Genomic DNA, 21947 nt, shown 5'->3' on the forward strand with positions numbered 1-21947 from the left:
TATTAAATTAGCACTCGTATATATAAAAACAACAAATAAAGTTTCCAAAATAAATAGTTTCAATAAAATATAATAAATAATTTTCAACACTAATTTTTATATTTTCCACAACACTAATTTTTAAGAGATAAAATTTTACTAATTTCCACCACACTAATTTTTATAAAATAAAATTTTACTTCAATTTATAATCAAAGCCTCATTTAAATTTTTTAAATATTGATATAACTTAATGTACTTCTCTCTTCCATAGATTAACCAAAAAATCAGAACTACAATATTAACCCAAAACTAAACGCTCCGAGTGATAAATAGTAAATACCTTCTCATCACATTGAAGCAACATAACATTAATCCTAGCATTAGCTTTGAACTAAAGCCACATTTGGAACCTGTATCAATAAAAATAAACAGAAAACCATTAACTAAGCCTCATTTCGTGTCATCAAATGGGGGAGCTGAATGACCTTTTTAAAACATGGCTTCAGGATTTGACATCTCAGTAAACACCGATGCCGCCTCAGTCAACACCGATGGGCTTCCAAGATACCTTTTTGAAAACATCGCTTTCAGGATTTGCAGCCTCAGCCAGTTCCAGTATTCTCTTCATATTCTCACATTCAGATGTCAACATATCATTCAATGATATCAATGTTTCAAGACCTGGCAGCTCTTCCACTGCACAACACCTTGTCATGTTCAGAGATTGAAGCTTTGCAAGGCCACGAAGCCCACTTATTTTCTTTAATGCACCACAACCCTTCAGGACAAGATCTGTCAGTGTTGTCGGCAATGCTCCAACCTCCACAAGCTCAGCACAATCTTCGAGAATGAGGTATTTAAGGGCTGGGCAAACACCTTCACCGAATGATATTTCGGTTATTCTCGTCTTCGACAGGTTTAAGAATTCGAGCCGAAGCATGCACTTGTCAATAGAAGAGTCCAACAATCTGCAATCTCCTCCAACGTTTTCCACACTGGCAAATGGCAGTACACCACCAATTGCGCATTCCCTCAGATTCAAATGTGTAAGGTTGTCCAACTCCCAGACACCCAGATCTCGCGGGTCCTCTATTTGTATACACCCCTCCATGTTCAGAGATCGAAGCTTTCCAAGGCCACGAAGCCCCCTTAATTTCTTTAATGCACAACAATGCTCCAGGTAAAGATATGTCAGTGTTGTCGGCAATGCTCCAACCTCCACAAGCTCAGCACAATCTTCGAGAATGAGGTATTTAAGGGCTGGGCAAACACCTTCACCGAATGATATTTCGGTTATTCTCGTCTTCGACAGGTATAAGAATTTGAGCCGAAGCATGCACTTGTCAATAGAAGAGTCCAACAATCTGCAATCTCCTCCGACGTTTTCCACACTGGCAAATGGCAGTACACCACCAATTGCGGATTCACTCAGATCCAAGTATGTAAGGTTGTCCAACTCCCTGACATCCAGATCTAGCGGGTCCTCTATTTGTATACACCCCTTCATGTCCAGAGATCCAAGCTTTGCAAGGCCACGAAGCCCCCTTAATTTCTTTAATGCACAACAATGCTTCAGGGAAAGATGTGTCAGTGTTGTGGGCAATGCTCCAACCTCCACAAGCTCAGCACAATCTTCGAGATAGAGGTCTTCAAGGGCTGGGCAAACACCTTTACCGAATGATATTTCGGTTATTCTCGTCTTCGACAGGTATAAGAATTTGAGCCGAAGCATGCACTTGTCAATAGAAGAGTCCAACAATCTGCAATCTCCTCCAACGTTTTCCACACTGGCAAATGACAGTACACCACCAATTGCGCATTTCTTCAGGTTCAAAACTCTAAGATTGTCCAACTCCCTGACACCCAGATCTCGCGGGTCCTCTATTTGTATACACCCCTCCATGTTCAGAGATCGAAGCTTTGCAAGGCCACGAAGCCCCCTTAATTTCTTTAGTGCACGACAACCCTCCAAATTCAATGATGTTAGCGTTGTCGGCAATCCTCCAACGTCCACTAACTCATCACAACCTTTGAGACTGAGGTCTTCAAGGACCGGGTAAACACCTTCACCAAATGATATTTCAGTTATTCTGGTCCGATACAAATGTAACTGTTTGAGTCTAGGCATGCACTTGTCAATACAAGAGTCCAACAATCTGCGACCTCCTTGGACCTTTTCCACACTGGCAAATGTCACTTCACGAATCGGAGCAGTTATTGACAAGCGTGTCAACTGTTTTAACTCGCCAACCGAGTCGGGCAAATCTTTCAATTTCCCCGAGCGGATGCTCAAATTCTTCAATTTCGTTAGCTTACGGAGGGAATGTGGCAAGGTTTCCAACGAAGGTCTGTCTATATCCAGAATTTCCAAATTGCTGAGATCTCCAATGTCATTTGGAAATTCTTTTAAATTTGTACCCGTCAAAATTAGTTCTTCCAGGAACTGCTGACGCGTGACTTGGGAAGGCAATATTTCGATTTTGTCACACCAAGAAAAGTCTAACCTTTCAAGCGTGCTAACATTCTCGAGTGTTTGACCAGTGAGGATCAAATTGCTGCAGCCGCTCAAATCGAGATGTTTGAGTCGAATCAAGTTCATGTAGTCTGGCAGCGTTTTCAACTTCACACACTGCTTCAGTATAACCTTTTGGAGATTTGTTAAATCCCCAAAGGATTGCGGCAGCCTTTGCAAATTACTGCACACTGACAAATTAATATATTGGACCTGTTTCAAATTTCCAATGGAAGCCGGCAATGTTTGCAATTTCCAGCACCCTGACAAGTTAATATGTTGGAGCATTGCTAAATTAACAAATGAGGGCGGCAGCGCTTGCAAATGTCGGCAACCAGACAAGTCAATATGTTGGAGGCTTGTGAAATTCCCCAAAGAGTCTGACAACGACTCCATTAGTGCCCCGAGTCTTAAGTGCTTCAACAAGCAGAGATGAAAGAACTCTTCAGGCAATGTTCCTCTAAAGTTGGACAGTACAATCTTTTGAAGGTACTTCAACTGTCCTATGGACTTTGGTAACTCGAAAAGGCCAAAACCAATATTCAACTCCCTCAACTGAAGAGGTGCCTGCATTACACGCTGAAAATGTTAAAATGAATATCTAGAAACTATACCGCCACCTGTTAGGGCCATACACTTTTAACTAAATTGAAAAAAAATAAAAATTAAACTTTACATGTACCTCATATTCAGTGTTCCACAAGGTTCCTGACACCAGGAACTCACTGCTGTAATACCATTCCGGGAATACCAATTCCAACACTCTTAGATTCTTTATTGGAATCCACGAAGATAGGCAACTATTTATTTCAATTCCCGGAGGATATCTTTGAATCCCCGGAGCATCTCTTTGAATCCACGAAGGTAGGGAGTCCCAGTGATACATCTCACAGCGAAGCCATAGAAGTTCTGGGTGTCTGATCACCTTGAATATCCTTTCCAAACAATCCGCTGGAGCTCTCAGTAGCTGCAAACCGCTCATATCAACGCTACGATCTTTAAACTCCGAAGGACTTTGGGACGATTCGCCAGATCGTTGTCGAATCATGCTAAGTCCGCGCACCTAAATTGTTAGAGTGAAGTAGTTAAAAGACAAGATTGACATCTTTGCGAAAATCTGGAAATCGCAACCCTAAAGACACGATTCTCTAACCATAAATTGCAGAACACAACATGATGTCTAGAGCTTTGAACACCTACCGTGGATGTAGTCGGCACATTACGAAAGAGGCTGTCAGTTGGGCGCCAAAGACGACGTGGGCATCCAGGAAGCTCCGCCAATTGTCTACCCAGGTCACGGAGATGATCGTGCATTCTTAAACAGTTTTCTTCATCGAACGTGACAAGACACTTGCTCTCAAGAGTCCTAAGACCCAGCGATCCATTCCAGCCAGATCCATCCCATACGTTTATGGCTATATCCCTCTTTATTCCTATGAAGAAACAGGCAATATCTAAGAAAATTTCCTTTTCCTCATTATCAAGACTATCATAGCTAATCTTTAGGCTACTCTGTATTTCCGTGGGAAGCACTTGGGATAGTTTGCGCAATTGATCAACCCAATACTCGCGGCTTTCCGAATACAATAGCGCCCCAATCACTTTGAGGGACAATGGCAACCCCTGGCAGGCTTTTAAAAACTTTCCAACCAAATCTTCATACTCCACAGCAGGATAAGGATGGTTGAAGGCATAGGAGCAAAAAAGCTGTTGAGAATATTGAAGATCAAGTCCTGTCATCATGTAAATGGATGACTCTGCTATCCTTGCAGATTTTCTAAGAACCTCCCGATTGCGAGAAGTAAGCAAAATTAAACTATCTGAAGGAAGGAAATCCTTTAAGGGTGAAAATAATGCACCCAGCTGCTCAGCATCATCCACGTCATCTAAGACTACGAGAGATTGAGTACAGGAGAGACGATCTTTTAACATTGCTATACCTTCATCAACATTACGCATTACCTGCTCCCCTCCGTTCAAGTCTTTATAAAGTTCACTCTGCAAGGATGGTAGACTGCACCTAGCTGCAGCGTCTCTAACGTCATGTAAAAAACAGGACTGCTGGTAATCTGATCTCTTCGTGTTGAAAAAAAATTTTGCCAGAGTAGTTTTCCCCAACCCACCAATACCCACAATCCCCACAATATTGGGTCCCCCTCTGTTGTGCTGTTGCTCCCATAGCACCGTTCTTTCAAGCTGTTGCAGCTTTTCATCCAATCCGGTTGGATGTGTGGCAACAGGCAATGGTGCTTTTCCAACCTTTTTCTGCACTTGTCGCACTACTTCGTCCACCAGAACGCCTTCGTCACTGGTCATTAGCAAAAGAACAAGCACCGCATGAAAATTTGAAGGTTTGTTTATCAGCACAGTTAAACTAATACATAGAATGACAGACAAAGTACTAACCCATTACAGGCCTCGAGCTCGAAGCCGCTAATATGTGAAACGTCATACAGTGCTTTTCTCCAACCCGCAAGTTTTTCCTGACTGTATCTCCCTTTCTTTTCATGATTAATAAGGGCTTCAGCATACACACTATTGCTGCTCGTCCAGCGTAGATTTCTCAAAGCTTGAACATACATATTATCCTTGCCCGTCCACCGGAGAATTCTCAAAGCGTGAACAAACACTCTATACCTGCCCGTCTGCCGAAGAATTCTCAAGGCTTCAGCACATACTCTATCGATGTTCTTGCCAATGTCCGTCCATCGCAAATCGGAGGGCTTAACATTATAGAATATCGGAATAACAGTGGCAGCACCAGACTCCTTCGACTCCAGCATTAGAACAAGCTCGTCAAGACACCAGCTTGATTGCGCATATCCCGAGGAAAAAATCGCCACGTGTATGGAGGCAGTTGCTATAGCTCCTTTTATTTGAGAAACTATTTCTTCTCCGCGCTGTAACTCCTGCTGGTCAAGAAAGACTCTGAATCCATACGAAAGAAGCTTGCGGTAGAGATGGCTTGCAAAGGTTTTTTTCACATCGCTGCCACGATGGTTTATAAAAATTTGATAACTGCAATTGCCATGAGAAGATGCAGAACTGGAAGCGAAGGTGGAAGCGGAAGCGAGTGGTTGAGCCATTTTGATGAATTCAGGGATACACAGAGAAACAAGAGGAGGGTAAGGATGAGAAAGGAAAACGCTAGCGAGGATTAGCACCTGAAATATAGTTGATACAACAACAGGGCACCTCCCAGTTTAGCCGTAAAGATCTTGCCCATGCTAGTCGACCCTGTTTTAAAACGCGCCGAAAGCAGCAACTTCGTCGGTAAGGCCGTGAATGGCGGGAAGGAAACGTAGCGAGGGAGTCGGCGACTTGATGCATCTCCGGCCCCACCTTGGTCGGCCACTTCCGAAAGAGTGCCCACTTGCAGGAAACTTCCGCAACTTGATGCATCTCCGGCCCCACCTTGGTCGGCCACTTCCGAAAGAGTCAGTTGAGTGTGTGACAGGTGCGTCTCTTTTACAGGAGGATCTGCAATTTAATGGATGAATCATGATTCGTGCCCACTTGCGTTTGCTTTTTCGATGTAACTGAGTGCGGGTCCCTCATCACCGTATACGCGTTTAAATGAACAGTCGTTTCATACATGCGTCGCCTGGCCCTTCGTTAAAAGTCTTCAATTATTCGTATCTGTGGGCACCGCATGTTACTAAAAAAAAAAAAAAGTAGAACTCGCTTCCTTGTCCAAAGTAAACCCCTTCTACACCACATCTCATTTAAACTTATTTTAAAGTTTAATGCCAGAATAAATCAAAATATTTTAAAAGAGTTGAATTAACTATTTGCACTTTGCCAGAGGGTTCTAACCGTTTTAGAATTGCCATTTATAGCAGTGAACGCCGATGTCTTTTTAAAGATAAGAAAAGTATGTTTATTCATAAGTAATACGGAATTTATTTAATAGAGTATATGAATAATGTGCCTAATCCATTTAATAGAGTTCACCAATAATATGTTTAATAATTTTCTAAATTGTTAAATATTGTCGCAATTGAATGTATAATAAAGCAGAAACTATATTGTTAAATATGATCGCAATTGAATGTATAATAAAGCATAAACTATATTTTTATTTGTAATTGATATTAATTGAAGGTTAAATATCAATGATAGTCATGTGTAAGTTGTTTTTATTTGAAGATATGGTGTGGTTTTTCAAATGGATATATGACCATAAAGAAGATTACACATGTTGATCATTTTATGAAAAACAATTTTTCAAGAAAATAATGATTTGTGCATCATTATTGGATTACTTCACAATGTATGATTAATTTCAAAAAATTGAGTAGCATTTATCAAGTTTTCGTTTAATTTTTCTACATTCTAGTAATTCGAGGAGATGGAACAATGAATAAATACGTAGTGATGATACTTTGTGATGAAAATAATTGAATACTTGTGTTTACGATATATGTGATGTATATGTTTCTTCCATATCGGTCTACCATGTGAATTCCATGTCACCTCATAGACCACATTATAGATATATGTGATGTCTATGTTTCTTCCATATGGGTCTACCATGTGAATTCCATGTCACCTGATAGTCCACATTATAGACAAGTGTGGGCTAGAAGGAACTTATCTACTTCAATTTTACGTGGGAAATTACTATACTACTTAGCCTATGACATATGCAAGAAAACTTGGGCAAAGTCAAATTTAAACTTGTTATAATATGGCATTAGATGATACATCAAGAGGGTATGAATACATGCTAGAAAATGCATGAAATAACCAAAACCATAAGAAACAAGACATATCTAATGAAATGTGAAAGATTAAAGAGGGCATTGATCACACAAAGCAAGACTATGTTAAAAAATCCACGAATTTTACCATTTGTGATGGACAACAAAGTAATTTTTCATGTGCACCCTTCTATAAGGACTTGTGACAACGTATTAGGATGAACTACTAATGGATGTTCCTCCTTCTTCTATTATCTTTGATATTTTAATTATTAAAATTTCTCTGGCCTACTTAATTACATACCCAAAATAATTTACTTCATTATATCAAGGTTTTTGTTAGGGAAATTTTCAAGGATGGAAATTTATATACAATTTTAGAAACTTTGGTGAATCTTACTAATCCCTAATATGTAAACCATAAAATGTTTTTTTAATGCAACTGCCTTTTTTTCTATGTTTTCCCTGTTTTATGGAGAAACAAGTTACATTCAATTTATCATAGTTGTAAGCAACACACTACTTCACTTATACATTCATATTCATATTAAAAAATGAAAAAAACTCATCATTATCAAAATAAACTCTTTTTTACACGTCACTAAGTTTAAACTTATTTTTAAATTTAAAGGAAAACAAATCAAAATCATTTAAAATCTCTAAATTAACTATTGGCCAAAGGTTTCAAACCATTTTAGAATTGTCATTTAAGATTAACTCTCAAAAAATAATAATGAGATGATTTTTCTCTCCCTTTCTTGAAATATATATATTAAATTTAATATTTTTTCTTATTTCAAGATGATTTTAAAAAATTACAATTTAACTGTTGTATGTGAATTTTTATATTATCACACTTTTTTTTAAATTTGAGAATACAATTTTATTTGAATTCTTAGTTCTTTTGTTATATAAATTATATTTTTGAATGTATAAATAGATTGAAGTTGTTAAAAATTATCTTGCACATTTATATAAAATGTTGAGCAAAATTGATTTTATATATATATATATATATAACGAAAAAATGTTAAATTATTAAACTAAGTTTTTAATAATATATTTTATTAGTTTTTATTTTAATAATATTGATTTTCCTTTTTAAATAAAATATGATAAAAATGTGTTAAAATTGGAAACTAGGGCCAAGGCCAAATTCCACCTTGGGACAACTCATTTGATGTAGATGATGTTTGCATTAAATTCCTATTTTCGAGAGATCCAAAATAGATATAAACATCATCTAATTTGGTCAAGGAGAAGTGTGATATTGAATTTATGCCCTCACATGTGCAAATTTTTCAGGTCGGCCATATCATCATGTAGGCTCATCAAGCCCTATGAACGTGTCTCTTCACCCTCATCAAATTGTATAAATACAAGTGACCTCTCACCTCATTTCGCATCATCATCACTCGCACATTCTATCTCTCTCACGTATGGCATGAGGACGAATTTCTAGACAGAGCTGTAGGGCTGAGGAGTTGACCAAGTTTGACCAACATTGACTAGGGGTTGTTTGACCAATTTTGACTATAATTTTTGGAAGAATAATTTTCTTTACTAGGCTGCATTGATTGGCACAGAAATCGAGATTTTCTAAGTTGTTTGACCTGTATTGACCACAGGGTTGACTTTATTTTGACCACAAATTTTGTGATTGTTTTGGGTTGACTTTGACCACTACTGGAGGCCGAGTTTGACTACCTTTGACTAAATTTCAAATGATAAGTTTGACTATTGCGTTGACCATATTTCACTTTCTGGTTAGGGCTAAAGTTTGACTGTAGTTGACTACAGAAATTGACAAGGCAATTTTGACTTTGGATTTGGCAAGTGAATTTAACTTTTGTACTCTCTCTCTGCAGAACATTTTATATAATAATAAGAATAATTGATCAAAGGGTTTTCCCCACATTGGGTTTTTTTCCCTAGCATCCGCCAAATCTGGTTCCTCTTATCTTGACTTGTCTTCTGCATTTTGGTTTCATATTCTATCTAATTTTATTGTTAATGTGATTAATGGTTAATGTGATTACTATTGGAAATCTAAACTAGAAATTGTCATTGGGTTGCTAAAGGAACATTGAAGTAATTGTGCTAAGCATAAAACATAGCATTATTAACTAAAATTAACATGGTACTAAAATTAATTGATGTAGTTCTATGAGCTATGTATATAAAGTATAGGTGCACATCTCATGCTATCAAAAACAAGACTCCCTATGAAATGTGGTATGGCCACATTCCTTTGGTGAGGCATCTCAGGGTTTTTGGTTCCACCTGTTATGCCTTGATATCTAAGAACAAAGAAACAAACTCGTTACAAGGAGTCACAAATGTATCTTCTTGGGTTACTCAGATATCTACAAATCATATTGTCTCTATGATGAAGTTAATAAGAAGTTTATAATATGTATAGCTGCGATCTTTATTGAACCTTCCAAGACTAACAATGTTGTTGAGTGACATATTGATCGCTTGGATAGATTCAGACATGCAAATTATTTTCAAGAGTTTGATAATGAGATTCCACGTATTGAAGGGAGAACCCTATACTGGATCAATCTATGGAATCTCCTTTTGAATCACTCTCTCCCCCACATGAAGCTCCAACCACTAATTAAGAAGAGACTTTAAGTTATGTGATTGAGAGAATTGGGAGGCTAGAACTTGATTCAGTCCCATCTCAGTCAACTAAGAAGCATGGGCCATCTCAGAAAGGTCCTCCAAAATGGTTGACAAAGACACTTGAAAGTGTTTTTCCTGATGAGGTTGGAAAGATAGGAGCAAGAAGCTTTGTTAGAAAAAATGGAGGTGATGTAGACGATCCTGATTCACTTATTGATATGGATGTTTCTTATGATCGTGAACTAAATTTTTCTATAGATTTTGAACCAACATCCTTCAAAGAGCCACTTCTCATGATGAATGGAAAGAAGCGATGCAAAAAGAATATGATGCTTTGACAAAGAATGGCACCTGGAAACTAGTTGAACCTCCATCAGGAACTAAACTAATTGGCTGCAAGTGGGTCTTCAAAAACAAGTATAAAGCATATGGCTCACTTGACAAGCATAAAGTCAGGCTTGTGGTAAAAGTTTTTTTCACAGAAGGAAGGGGTTGATTATGAGGAGACCTTTTCCCCCACTATAAAATGGGTTATCATCCAGACACTCTTTGCCTTAGCAACTCAGAACAGTTGGAAAGTCCATCAAATAGATGGAAAAACTGTTTTCTTGAATGGAGATCTAAAAGAGAATTTTTTTATATCCCAACCAGAAGGATTTGTTGTGAAGGGTCGGGAACACAAAGTATGCAAGCTTGTAAAATCCTTCTATGGCCTCAAACAAGTATCGCGAGCCTGGTACAAAAAATTGATTGAGCCTCTTCTGAAACTCCATTTCAAACATTACGATCTTGATGATGAAACTTTGTTTGTCAAGAAAGTTGGCAAAACAATTGTGTATCTTGTGGTGTATGTAGATGATCTTCTGATGACAGGGAACAATGAGAATTACATTGCATCCATAAATAAATAACTAAGGAAAGGTTTTGAAATGACATATTTGGGCTATGTTCACTACTATCTTCGTATTGAAGTAAACCCAACATTCAAAGTTTATATTCCTCTCTCAAAAGAAGTACGTTGGAGATCTGTTGAATAGGTTTGGCATAGTTGAGTGCAATCCTTTGACTACTCCAATGGAATAGAACTTAAAGCTCACATGCACTCAAGGAAAATAATTTGAGGATGCAATGAAATATAGACAACTTGTAGGAAGTCTCAACTACCTAACTACTACTAAACCAAACATTTTATTTAATGTTGGAATCCTCTCCAAGTTCATGCAAAAGCCTTGTGAGGGTCATTGGTCTGCCGCAAAAAGAGTTCTAAAGTACTTGAAAGGAACTCAAGACTTTGGACTCAATTATACATAGCTGGATAACTTCAGCTTGGTTGGATACTCCAGTTCAAATTTTGATGGAGATATAAAAACCAGAGTATCTACTTCAGGTTATGTTATGATTCCTAGATTGGGAGTTGTCTCCTAGAGGTCACACAAACAATCAATTCCAACAATTCCACAACTAAGGCAGAATGTGTGGCAGCAGCTAAAGCAACGAAGGAAATTGTGTGGCTTAGGAAAATTCTGGAAGATTTGCAGGAGAAACAAGAGCATTCAACTCCTCTTTTGATTGATAACACTTTTGTAATAAAGTTTGCCAAGAACTCAAAGTTGCATGATTGAACCAGGCACATCAATACAAAGTATCATTTGATTCGACATCATGTTGAAACTAAGATAATCCACCTACGACATTGTTCCACAAATGAGCATATCACAAGCATCCCTTTAGATTAGGAGGGGAGTGTTGACACCTAATCTTTGGGATTAGGAAAATCCATGTAAATATTTTAAATAGAAAAATAAAAGAAATTGGAAGATGAAGAGACATTGGGAGATGAAACCTAATTGTGTTCCTCTCCTTGTATATATCCAGGCTTTTTCTTAATGCAAAAACACAAATTGATTCGTGGTGTTAACCTGTTGCCCTGGCAATACTAATGTTAATGTCCAAAAATGAATTAAAGATTTATAGATTAACTAGAAGTCAAAATAACATTTAAGTATTTTCTATCTATCAATGATATATTGTCAAACATTTCTATTCTTTTGTTGCAAGTTTTATAATCTCCGTGATTTATTATACTAGTTGGACCCATTACTTTAAGGTTCTTGTTAGACTTTTATAATTTCCTCTAAGAATTTATTTTCCATGGGAAATACACAAAATTTGAGAAAATATTGGGCTTTTTCCAACATGGACAATGCTTGGCTTATTGAGTACCTAAAGCCCCAAAGAAGAGATAAGTTATGCCCTTTGTACTCACATAATATCACACCTCAACTTTGTCTTTATTATTATTGTTGTTGTTGTTGTTAACTTAAATTGCTCAGTGTGATGATACCCTTTTAGATTTATAGAACACATACAAAATTGACTAGTCCATAGGAATCTTGATATATGAATTAGCACATGTTTATATCCAACTCCATTTCATTACCAAGCAACATATCACTTGTCAGTGGCCACTCAATGAGACAGCTAGAGGGAGTAAAGGAGATTCAATATTGACCTTATATGATTAACCATAAATTATCGTGAACATTGAAAACTACCTCTTTTCCATGGGGATTTATCGATGCAATTATCCTATAACCAGCTAATAATATGCAATACATTTAAATATTTCCATCTAATTCATGCTAAGATTACTTTTAAATACTTATTAAAAAAAAAATCATCGGGCCAATATTACTGTAACTAGAACAACCAATAGATGGATGACATCGCCTTCTTGTGCTTTAATATTGATCAATAAATGGTAGGCCTATGGCGTGTTGGTTAAATCAACATGAAAACAAATTATGGAATAAGAAAACTATTGTTTCTTATAGATTGTAAAACATTTCTATGTAGGAAGATTATGCCTCATTAAAAATAGAGGTTGTGTATTCTTACAATGTTGTAGTTTGGAAACCATTCTTCACTTATCCATTACCATTCACGACAAAGAAAAAAACAAATAGTCTGAATTGAGAAAATATGATGTAAAATAAATTCATCATGGAAGAGGAATCAACCTATACAATGTTGCTATGACTATGTTTAATACAACTCAAATATCATTGTAGGTGATTGACAATAACACCCACAAATAATAAAAGGACCAATAGAAAATTTCAACACTATGGTGAGTGGTAATGAGCTATTGAAGTTTGCATCTACTACCAAGAAATAATATTTAAGCAATAAAATCCATTAAATATACAATGGCAATTAAATGCATCATAATCAACACACAAAAAATTGCCTACGAAATTTCTTACAAATAGTGAGTTATACATGCCCAGAAATCTGAAGCATTATTGTCCACTAAAAAAATTGTAGATGGCCATGGCTCAAAGACACCTTTGCTCTATGGAAAAACTCCATTATTTTTTCCTCCTATTTTCAAGCTAGTTACACTCTTCAAACTCTCATCTTTACTCCTCAAGCTTCCCAATTTCTCTTTCCATATCCCCATTGATGTACTTCTTCACTATAACCTTCATTTTTTAATGGGTTGTCTTCCAAAGGATGACTATCACAATGGTTTGTTTGAATTTCCAAGAACATTTTCCCAACTTTGAAAAAAGAAAAAAATAACTTGCTTATTACAAATTAAAATAAAAAGGTGATAGATTAATTCAAATCATCTATAGATCAAAATAGTTGGGGAAAGTATAAAATTGGTTGATTTTGGAGTTGGAGGTGATAACAACAACAATGACCTTTGTCCAATTCAAAGCATGAAATTTTATTTGATTCTTCTTCATAAGTTATTGAATTCAAAGCATGAAATTGAATTTGAGTCTTCTTAATAAGTTATTGAATTCAAAGTATGAAATTGTAATTGAGCCTTTTTAATAAGTTTATCTTATGACTGGATCTAGGTAATTGTCTAGTTATTGATTGTTTTTTATAAGAGCAAGGATGTTAAATTCTAATTAGAATTTAGTGACATATTGAAGTGGTTTTTATTTATTTGGTACTTTTTTTTTTTTTTATCTAAGTCCAGTAAATCATTCTATTTGAAGAAAAGAACAATAATTGGGCACTGGTGATAAATGTGAAATGAATGGTCCATATTTTTCAATAGCAAAAATTTAATGATACTAAATTCTAACAACGCAAACATTAACAATAGAAATAATGCGCACACTCATATAATTCCCTATGGTAAATATTTATCAAGAATACTAATATCTATTTATCTATTTCACATTTCAAAATTGATTTATATTATATATTTATCTACCTACCAAATCTGCATTGATTTAAAACAATCCAAGTTTATGAAACTTGAATTTTCTATCTTCTAAAGTTGTAAATGACCAAAATGATAAAATACTAGTAATGTGAAATAAATGAAAGTAACAACAATTATAACCATGGATACAATAGGATAGATAACATATGAATTGAAATAAAATTAAGAGAGACTCAAGAGTTAATGATACCAAACTAGGAATCTTAAAATTAAGAGTGAATCAAGAGTTAATTACACCAAACAAGGAATCTTTCAATGGTTGAAAACAAGATACAAGTGTGATGATGATAGTTATATCCCCACAACACCACACTCATGCTTTAATGTTCAAAATCTCCTTTGGCTTGTCACTACCTTGCACACCATACCTTTTACATCATTTTACAAAATCTTTGTATCACCCTAACATTGTATTTGTTACTATTCATTGAGCCTAATCAATATCTAAATAGCTAGCCCAAATATACAGTAAAATTCAATGGTAATAGCATGTGCATAAGACATGATAAACTATTTTATACATCTATGACTACAAAACTTGAAATTTTTAAATAACTCAATTTGATATTAAAAAAAACACTTGAAATTTTTAAATAACTCAATTTGATATTAAAAAAACACAAATAAAAGAAATCAATAATTCTCTACAAATATGTTTAAAAAAAACAAAGAGTCACTTTAACTATACTGAATATGAACCAAATATGATCCACTATGCATAAAACATTTAATAAAATCACATTTATATATATATATATAAAATTTTTAACAAAATCACAATTTTTATGAATTTTTTTTTACTTCAATTTATAATCAAAGCGTCATTTAAATTTTTTAAATATTGATAGGACTAAATGTACTTCTCTGTTGATACAACAACAGGTCACCTTCCAGTTTATCCTTAAAGATCTTGCCCCCGCGAGTCGACCCGGGGGGCAAGGAGGAACTAAGTCGGTAAGGCAGTGAATGGCGGGCAGGAAACGTATGGAGGGGTCCCGCAACGTATGGAGGGGTCTTTTTAAATATAAGAAAAGTATGTTGAATGATTTATTCATAAGTAATACATAATCTATTTAATAGAGTTTATGAATAATGTGTCTAATCCATTTAATAGAGTTTGCCAATAATATTTTAATAATTTTCTAAAAGGTTAAATATTGTCGCGGTTGAATGTATAATAAAGCGAGAAACTATGTTTTTATTTGTAATTGATGTTAATTAAAAGTTAAATATTAATGATAGTTATATGTAAGTTGTTTTTATTTGAAAATATGGTGTGGGTTTTTAAATGGATATATGACTATAAAAAAGTTATACATGTTGATCATTTTATGAAAAATAATTTTTTAAAAGAATAATGGTTTGTGTATTATTATTGGATTATTTGATAATGTATGATTAATTTCAAAAAAATTGAGCAGTGTTTACTAAGTTTTTGTTTAATTTTTCTACATTCTAGCAGTTTGAGTAGATGGAACAATGAATAAATGGATAGTGATGATACTTTGTGATGAACATAAATGAATTCTTGTATTTACGATATATGTCATGTCTATGATTTTTCCATATGGGTTTACCATGTGAATTCCTTGTCACCTTGTAGTTCACATTATAGACGAGTGTGGGTTAGAAGGAACTTATCTACTTCAATTTTCATTAGTTTGGGAAAATAAATTGTTTCCTCTCTATGTATAATTGATAGATTTGAAATATAAAATGTAGACTCTTGATCATCTTTCACATCAATGTTTTTCCTAATACTATCACTACTCTAAAATTATTGCTTGTTTACATGAGAAATTACTATGCTACTTAGCCTATAACATATGCAAGAAAACTTGGGCAAAGTCAAGTTTAAACTTGTTATAATATGGCATGAGATGATACATCAAGAGGGTGTGAATCCTAAAACAACTTGAAACATGCTAGAAAATGCATGAAATAACCAAAACCAAAAGAAACAAGACATATCTATATGAAATGTGAAATATTGAGGGCATTGATCACACAAAGCAAGACTATGTTAAAAAAGGCATGAATTTTACCATTTGTGATGGACAACAAAGTAATTTTTCATGTGCACCCTTCTACAAGGACTTGTGCCAACGTATTACGATGAACTACTAATGGATGTTCCTCCTTTCTTCTATTATCTTTGATATTTTAATTATTAAATTTTTCTCGCCTACATAATTACATACCCAAAATAATTTACTTCATTATATCAAGGTTTTTGTTAGGGAAATTTTCAAGGATGGAACTTTATTTACACTTTTAGAAACTTTGGTGAATCTTACTAATCCCTAATATGTAAACCATAAAATGTTTTTTAATGCATGCTCCTTTCTTTCGGTATTTTCCCTGTTTTAGGAAGAAACATGTTACATTCAATTTTTCATAATCGTATACAACACACTACTTCACTTATGTAGAAATTTTGAATAATTTAACACATATTCAACAGATATTATCTTGATCATGTACTATTGCAGAATACATACACAATACATAAGCTCCTCTACGTTGATCATCAATATAGCAGCATCAATAACAATAAAACATCAAGAGCATTCACACATTAACACAGTATGTAACCCGGGGAAAGCATCTCGCTAAAAACCCCAACTATTTGTATATTAATGATTGAGACCATGTAACATTACAAAGTACAATGCTTATCACAAGCAATCCAGTACCAGCTCCACCTGTTACACACAATACAGCTAAGATCTGATCTCCAAATCTATTCCACTCCTTGCCTGCCTCCACTGCTCAATACCTGCTCAAGAATTAATGAGAATGGTTTACCAAACTTGTATTTCACCTCCAAAGAATCACTCACACTGTGTTAGACGTGAGCAAAGGCTATAATACTGGGCAAATACATGAGAAAACTCATTGGCATACTCAATCCCTTGATTGTGCAAGATCTGATGCACAACTATAGTCACAATTGATAGCAATCTGATTCTCTAACACCTGTCCCTGCTGAACTGAACATGCACTGACATGCAACTGAGTTAACTGATGTATTCTATAGTTGTATTATGAGTTAATAATTAGTTTAACAACTCATCATTAGTCTATTTGCAGTTAGACTAACTACAACTAGTTTAACCAAGTCAAATTGAACACAACTCCATCAACTCCACAATCAACTCCACCAAACTCAACTGATTGAGTTCTAACTGAAGTCATGCATGCAACAACTCAACTGACTCATAAGAAAAACGTACTTCCTTCTGACATCTGCATGGGCCACATCTATAGCTCAAACTGAAGTGCTCCAAGAGAATAAGATCAAGTTTATAGTCCAAATATTATTATGAGACAATAATATTTGACTTTTCTATTTTGGACAACCAGTCTAAAAATAGACTTTGATCACTCTTGCTGTGATCACTCCTGCTGTGGTCACTCATACTGTGATCACTCCTGTTGTGGTCACTCCTGCTATGACCATCCCTGCTGTGGTCACTCCTGCTGTGATCATCCCTGCTGGGATCCAAAAATAGAACTTGCGCCATAATTTGCCTTTGGGCCCACTTAGTGAAGGCGACTCTTTTCACTAAGCTCCATCATCTTGTTGCAATCTCAACACTCCCTCTCGACAAGATATGGATTATCAGCAACCCCTATCCTGCCTCGGTGGTACTCGAATTTTCTCCTGGTGAGAGCCTTCGTCAGAATATCAGCATCATGATCCTCCGTTGGAATGTATGAAAGCAACATGATCCTCCGCTGCACACAATCTCTGATATGATGGTACCTGATGTCCTTGCTTCCATATACTCGGCCTCTTGAGCTCCCTGCCCAATCTGCATCCTCTTGTCTGTACCAAGATCCATATCCCGATGTGCCTCTCAAGTAGCGTAATACATGCTTGCCCGCCTTCCAGAAGAGCTTGGTAGGCTTAACCATAGCTTGTGAAAGCTGGCTAACTGCATAGCATATATCAGGTCGTGTATTGACCAAATACATTAGCGACCCCACCAACTGTCGATAAACAGTGGCATCCACTTCTTCTCCCGAAGTGGCATCCTCCTTCCTTCAACCTCCAGGAAGAGGAGTATCAACAGGCTTGCAGCCATGCATGTTGAACTTCTCCAGTATCTCCCGAGCATACTTTCCCTGAGAAACAAACAGTCCACCACTGCGCTGCCATATTTCCAATCCTAGGAAATAGTGAAGGAGGCCCAAGTCCTTCATCTCAAACTCTGTAGCAAGATCCTTCTTGCATGACAGTATCAACAGCTCATCACCTGTTAGAATCAAATCATCAACATACAGTACAATGATAAGCAACTTACCCTCCACCACAATCTAGTATAGGTTAGGATCCGCCTCACTCTTGGAGAATCCAAGTCTTGTGAAATAGATGTCTATCCGTGTGTACCAAGCACGTGGTGCTTGCTTCAACCCATACAGTTCTCTCTTGAGCCTGCACACATGCGACTCGCTGCTGAAGACCTCAAAGCCTTCGGGTTGCTCAATGTACACCTCCTCCTCAATGACTCCGTTGAGGAATGCAGTCTTCACATCCATCTGATGAATGTGCCATCCCATCTGCACTGAGAGAGCAAGAATCGTCCGTATGGAAGAATACCTTGCGACAGGTGCAAAGGTCTCCTCATAATCGATCCCCTCTATCTGTGAAAAGCCTCGGGCAAAAAATCTTGCCTTGTACTTCTCCACACTCCCGTCAGCTGCCTGCTTAACTTTGTAGATCCATCTCGAACCCACCACCGATTTCCCTTCCGGTCTAGGAACAATCTCCCATGCACTGTTTCTGACAATAGAATCATACTCTTCCACCATGGCGTCTACCCATGCGGGATCCTCCACAGCTTCCTCGAAAGAGGATGGCTCAGTCACAACACACTTGCTCATAAGAGCCATGTATCCAGTGTACCGATTAGGTGACTGTCTCCGCCTGCGTTGGGCTGTAGGTGGTCCTACAACTTTCTCTGCATCTTGAGCCAGTCACTCAGCTTCTGTCAAGCGCTTTCGCCCTCTGATGGTTGGCGCTACATGAGTGGTCTCTTCCACTCCATGAACCTCGTCCTGTGGCTGATCCACGTCCTGAAGCTCATCCTTAGGAACTAATAGCTCCTCATCTGCATGCAAGTGTGGCTCCCTCTCAAGCGAACACTTCATGGCTTTCTCCTCCTGAAATTTTATATCCCGTCGCACAACAGTTTTACCACTGTCTAGCAAATACACATGATAGTTGTGGGGCGTATCAGTGTACCCCACAAATATCCCAACCTCTGCGGTCGGCTCCAACTTCTTCCTGGCATCCTTCGTCACATGCATGTAAACATTAGCACCAAACATCCTCAAATGAGAAAGATCAGGCTTCTTACCAGAATAAGCCTCCTCGGGTGTACTCATGCCAAGCATCCTATGAGGACAACGGTTCTGCACATAAACTGTTGTATTGCATGCTTCCGCCCACAAGTGAAGGGGTAGGCCCTGATCATGCAACATTTCCCGTGCAGCACCCACAATCGTTCTGTTCTTCTGCTCAGCTACCCCGTTCTATTGTGGGTTATGGGGAGCTATGAGCTCTCTTCGAATCCCTTCTGCCTTGCAGAAATCCTTGAACTCGTCCGAGATGTATTCACCACCATTATCGCTCCTAAGAGCCTTCACCTTCTTCCCCGACTCCTTCTCGACCAGTGCTTTGAATTCACAGAACTTTGAATATGTCTCGCTCTTCTTCTGCATGAAGAAGATCCAGCACTTACGAGAGAAATCATCAACAAAAATCACATAATACCTGTGTTTTGTTGTCGAAGAAACTGAGAAAGGTCCACACACGTCTGTGTGAATTCTCTCAAGGATCGTCGTGGCACGACTATCCTTCTCATGAAAGGTGGCTTTCACAAACTTCCCCAAAGTACACCCCTTGCACTGATCTGACTGCGCAAGTGTGCCTTTAGGAAGCCCTGTAGTGATCTGTTGTAGTATCTTCAAGGCTCCATGGTGAAGTTGACCCAATCTCCTGTGCCACAACTCGCCATCATTCCGACTCACCAATCCTTCTGCCTTGCCTGCCATTGCTGCGCATCCATCTACATGCAACTGATAAAGGTTCCTCACTCGAACCCCTATCTTCCAGGTCTCACTAGTTGTCTTGCTGCGCAGGAAGGCCTTTCCCTCGCTGAAAACAACATCATACCCCTTGTCTTCTAACATCGCCACTGAGATGAGATTCTTCGTCAATCGTGGAACATGCATGACTTCCTTCAATACGAAGGGTTTACCAGACTTCCTCTCAAAGGAAATGGTACCGATACCGGTCGCACTGTATCTACCATCATCGCCCATCTCGAGGTGCACTCCAAGATCTTTGTCGTCCAGATCAGAGAACAAATCTCTATCTCCTGTCATGTGAAAAGATGCACCACTGTCCAAGAACCACACCGATCCCATCACACTTGAAACCAAGCATGCGATCAATGAAAAATCAAGCTCAAACTGTGAGGCTAGAGCCTCTCATGCTGAAGATCCAGCAACCTGCTTGTTCTTCTTCTTTTGCGGACAATTAGTGGCATAGTGTCCGTGCTTGTGACAGTGAAAACACTTCACCTTGGACATGTCCTGCTTCTTGCCTTTCGCACCAGACTGAGAAGCTTTCTTGCTCTTTCCTTTCTTTGCTTTGGCAGCCAAAGCGCAATTCTCTTCATCAGATACCTTTGATGAAGATCCATTCTCACCTTTATTGTTTCTCAGTTTATCCTTGAGCGCCAGGTCGCTCTTACTTTGGAATAACTTTTGCAATCCGTTGAAAGACATTTCAACAACACTGCTGCAAATTCGATTTCCACCAGCTCAAACTCAACCGCCTCGGATCTAAGATTCGTGAGAACACAATATTTCTCGTACAGATATTGACTGTATGGGCATTCACTGGATATCTCACCTTCCAAAGGAAGGATGAATCCAGAGGCTACCTGGCCCGATTACAGACTCTGCCTGAAGAAATAGAATGTAAACACTTCCTGAATAGTAGATCTGATGATCAACAGCTCCGATACCATGTAGAAACTTTTTCTACAATTATCTAGCTCGCTCTGATACCATGTAGAAATTTTGAATAATTTAACACATATTCAATAGAGATTATCCTGATCATGTACTATTGCGGAATACATACACAATACATAAGCTCCTCTACGTTGATCATCAATATAGCAGCATCAATAACAATAAAACATCAAGAGCATTCACACATTAACACAGTATGTAACCCGAGGAAAGCATCTCGCTAAAAACCCCAACTATCTGTATATTAATGATTGAGACCATGTAACGTTACAAAGTACAATGCTTATCACAAGCAATCCAGTACCAACTCCACCTGTTACACACAATACAGCTAAGATCTGATCTCCAAATCTATTCCACTACTTGCCTGCCTCCACTGCTCAATACCTGCTCAAGAATTAATGAGAATGGTTTACCAAACTCATATTTCACCTCCAAAGAATCACTCACACTGTGTTAGACGTGAGCAGAGGCTATAATAATGGGAAAATACATGAGCAAACTCATTGGCATACTCAATCCCTTGATTGTGCAAGATCTGATGCACAACTATAGTCACAACTGATAGCAATCTGATTCTCTAGCACCTGTCCCTGGTGAACTGAACATGCACTGACATGCAATTGAGTTAACTGATGTATTCTATAGTTGTATTATGAGTTAATAATTAGTTTAACAACTCATCATTAGTCTATTTGCAGTTAGACTAACTACAACTAGTTTAACCAAGTCAAACTGAACACAACTCCATCAACTCCACAATCAACTCCACCAAACTCAACTGATTGAGTTCTAACTGAAGTCATGCATGCAACAA

The 21947-nt window shown here is 37.3% G+C and overlaps 1 protein-coding gene across 1 annotated transcript in view; it reads right to left on the reverse strand.

Moving 5' to 3' along the window:
• Positions 1 to 308: 308 nt before the first annotated feature.
• The window catches only part of LOC149215190 (uncharacterized), a 156610-nt gene continuing 134971 nt past the window's right edge, over positions 309 to 21947 (reverse strand). Inside the window, exon 5 of the mRNA XM_089392541.1 lies at positions 309 to 1767. Within this exon, the coding sequence (XP_089248667.1) occupies positions 521 to 1767 (1247 nt within the window). The 3' untranslated portion in view covers positions 309 to 520. The remainder of the gene's footprint in view (positions 1768 to 21947) is intronic.

The sequence above is a fragment of the Pinus tabuliformis genome, chromosome 1_1 (genome assembly GCF_031772625.1).
Source record: "Pinus tabuliformis cultivar Carrire ecotype Pingquan chromosome 1_1, CPIR1, whole genome shotgun sequence".
Lineage (NCBI taxonomy): Eukaryota > Viridiplantae > Streptophyta > Pinopsida > Pinales > Pinaceae > Pinus > Pinus tabuliformis.